Source organism: Opisthorchis viverrini, assembly GCF_000715545.1.
Source record: "Opisthorchis viverrini unplaced genomic scaffold opera_v5_331, whole genome shotgun sequence".
NCBI classification, from domain to species: domain Eukaryota; kingdom Metazoa; phylum Platyhelminthes; class Trematoda; order Opisthorchiida; family Opisthorchiidae; genus Opisthorchis; species Opisthorchis viverrini.
Window position 1 is genome coordinate 286255 of NW_008751977.1, and position 3254 is coordinate 289508.

Genomic DNA, 3254 nt, shown 5'->3' on the forward strand with positions numbered 1-3254 from the left:
CACTGTAGAAGTTGCAAGATCACTTGAAGTTCCTAGTCTGTAGCGTCACAGTCTGCATTTGAGTTTCAGAAATGCAACTTCAATTGATAGGGTATCTAGAGTATACACAAATACAGCCTGGCGGCCGACCTGTCCAAGGTTTCTCGCCTTAACGACTGTAGTAATAGAAGAACGAGGTCTTAATAACGAATGCGTAGTGAAATATATGAGCGCTGTTGCGTACAACTTACCAATCGCATGCGACTGGTGCGCCTGCAGCTGGAATCCATGTCGGAATAATTGTGGGACGGCATGGGCCTCAAGAGACAATGGCCGAAAAAGATTAGAGGCACTAGCAATCGCGCGTTTCTGGTTATCTGCCCTACTGTGTGCGACCCGACTGAGGTCACCGCGCAATGGCCGATGTGGCATGAAGGTCGTTTCATCCGTAAAGCTCATGGTCGTATGTGGACTGGGATACCATTAGGGCGCCTAAACTTAGATAGGAGAATGAGCAGGTTCTTTGATCGAGGCGTTTGACCCACAAGTTCCGACATTTGTGGTAGACGTGCGACTGCCCGGATAGCCCGAATTTCTAGGAAAAAACCGCCATTTGCTCTAACTGCAACCTGGAGGGCCAAAAGATCGTGTATATCAGACCTTTATCTATCGGCTAACCTTGCTGGAGAGATCCTGTGTATGTTGAAAGGGCATCTCTATGAACTGATGACAGAGACTCGCACCAATACAGTGCAAACGTCGTCCAGGAAAAAACTATATCTAGATAATCCCGATGACATCGGGGACTGCTGCAGAAAGTTACGCGCAAAGCGAGGTGGACTTAATGTAGTAGCACTATTGACTAGGTGGTTGCTAGATTTTGCTCAGTGATACAAGCACCTGTTTCCTCTTACAAGTGTCGGTTTCCAAAAAGACATTCGTCGATTATTTTAACCGTCAGTTTCTGGAACACTGCCACCTTTGGTGTACTTCTATCAAATATATGGCTAGATTAGGATTTCACCAGGCACACACTTCATGCACTGGGCATGATCAGTAGAGAACCTAAAAACCTGACCCATAGAGGACTAGCTCGTCTTTTGGGGGCATTCTTCGACAGAAATGGTCCGATATTCCAGAGCAATTTTACTTAGTGGAAAGCGTGCTGTCACAAGCCGAGCTTAATACAAATTTCCGAATCGTTTCGCCAGATTACAGACAGATGAGGTGTCGGTGCTATACGCCAATACAGGCGTCAATGGAGGAGAAAGCCTTCTGAGAAGCTGTTTCCTATTCATTTACCACCGATCTCTCACCTACAGTATTCGAACGAAACCTTCATTTTCAGTGGTGGACGCCGTTGCTACGTAGAAAATCCGACAATATATGATCACGAACTGATTCGTCATAAGGGAAACCGGCTTAACCACCCACCACAAGATGAATCCGTGGTCAGGGTTTCGGGTAAACTACTCCATAGTTTGGTGGCCCGTTCGTGAGTTCGAACATGGAAGCGAAGAAATTCTCTGCTTCACACACTTCAATTCACGAAAAATCAATTCGACGGGAAATCCAACGAGCCACATTTCAAAGCGAAACGCAGGTTTGTAAACACTTCAAGGTAACAGTAAACAACTGTCGAAAAACGCGATTCGAAAACAGTCGGTAAAGACAAAAATCAAAGATGAGTTATGATTATACTGAGCAATCACTGTACAGAAAAGTTGAAGTCACAGAAGCTTGAAAAACACGAAAGTATCTTGTTTGTCAGCAAGCATTACACTTGTCGTAGACGGGCAAGCCGTTGGGACAAGTCATCTTCTTCCGCAGCGCTAACAGAAACTGTGCTTCCGTCTGCCTTTGGGAGTTCTTGGTTCAACTCCAGGCCTGCTTCGTCCGCCGCTTTCATCATCAAGCTGGTAACTTCATCCTCAGGCACGTTAAGCGTGACAGTGTTACCCATTGCAGTATCCATCACCTGCGACTGAACATCCAGATTTTCAAAGTTCTTTTCGAACGAGTCCATCAACTTCATTAGCCGCTCTAAGTCCATTGATTTTGCCGCTGTGTCCATTGATTTTACAACGGACGCCATATTACCAGTGAGGCTCTTTAAGGCAATAGCGGTCTGAACACGGGCACAAACTGCGTCCACTCTCGCAGACATTCTCCTGAAGGAGAGAGCTTGGTTTTTATTTCGTATGGCATTTTCAGCATGAATACGGGCACCGTCAGAATTGCTCTTCGCAAGTGCAGTTTTTATTTTCCTCTGTTCCTCTTTTTCGGATCTTTCACATTTCACAGCGGATCTTTCGAGGTTTTTCGCAACAAACTTCAGATTAAACAACTGATTCTCCATTGCAACAGACGGGACAATGGACGGTCGAACGCGCAGAGTCGGCGACTTGCGGTCTGGACCGGGCAGCTGGCACTCAGATTTGAAGTCCCGCCTGAGGGCTTCAGTTTCAGCTGTTTCACAGTCTTCCATGCAAATGCGGCAACACAGCAACATTTTGGCTATCCATGATGGGTTGTAAGACAGTCAGATCATCTAAAGTGGTGAAAGGTTGGTGGTTGGTGCTGTGGCGTCGTCAGGCCGTCCCATGGGACCAAGGAATGTGTTAAAGAAGGTTAGCACTGTTCAAATGATATGGAATGGAGCCAATGAATATTTTCACGCAGTCACGTATGCGTGCACAGCTTTCGTTCAACTTTCCGCTGTAAAGTTTGTTATTTTAATTCACCAGATTATGTCCACGTGGTATTCGCAAGTAATTAAAGTGGGCAGCACCACCTTTGAAGTTCAATTTAGTGAGCAGTAAGCTAGCCAGACGAAGATCACGATCCCTAAAACTCCCGATGTTTCGTCCTTGGTGCCCCTCGTTACACGAACCATCGTGGAACTTGTCTCCGCTAGGCTTATCGAGTGCCTGAAAGTATTATTAGTGTTATTAGCCTACACATTCAGTCCGGATTGCAAATCTAATAAAGCCTCTCGGTTTAAAAGCAGCCTTATTTCCAACAGCTTCGTAGATCTCATTGAGCAACTTCGTTTGCACGAACCCAAATGGGCCTCAACCGTCTCGTTTCAGACCAAAAGCCTCCCAATGCCAACTTGCACGCAACTTTCGAACTTTTCCTGTTTGAACATGAGATCCGGGGTGCGCGTGTTGAGTATATATTCTGATTATATTATCTCAACTTTTTGCCATCACGGTCTGAAATGTCCCTGAGGGTTTCATCGAGGTTTCAAAAATATCCGCATTGTGGGATTA

At 45.8% G+C, this 3254-nt stretch overlaps 1 protein-coding gene across 1 annotated transcript; it reads right to left on the reverse strand.

Annotated features, from left to right (window-relative positions):
* Positions 1–1756: 1756 nt before the first annotated feature.
* On the reverse strand, positions 1757–2491 carry T265_09946 (hypothetical protein; the record flags this gene model as incomplete). The annotated part of the gene is made up of 1 exon (XM_009176176.1): positions 1757–2491. The coding sequence occupies one exon, from the start codon at positions 2489–2491 to the stop codon at positions 1757–1759; it is 735 nt and encodes a 244-aa protein (XP_009174440.1).
* Between the last annotated feature and the right edge of the window lie 763 nt (positions 2492–3254).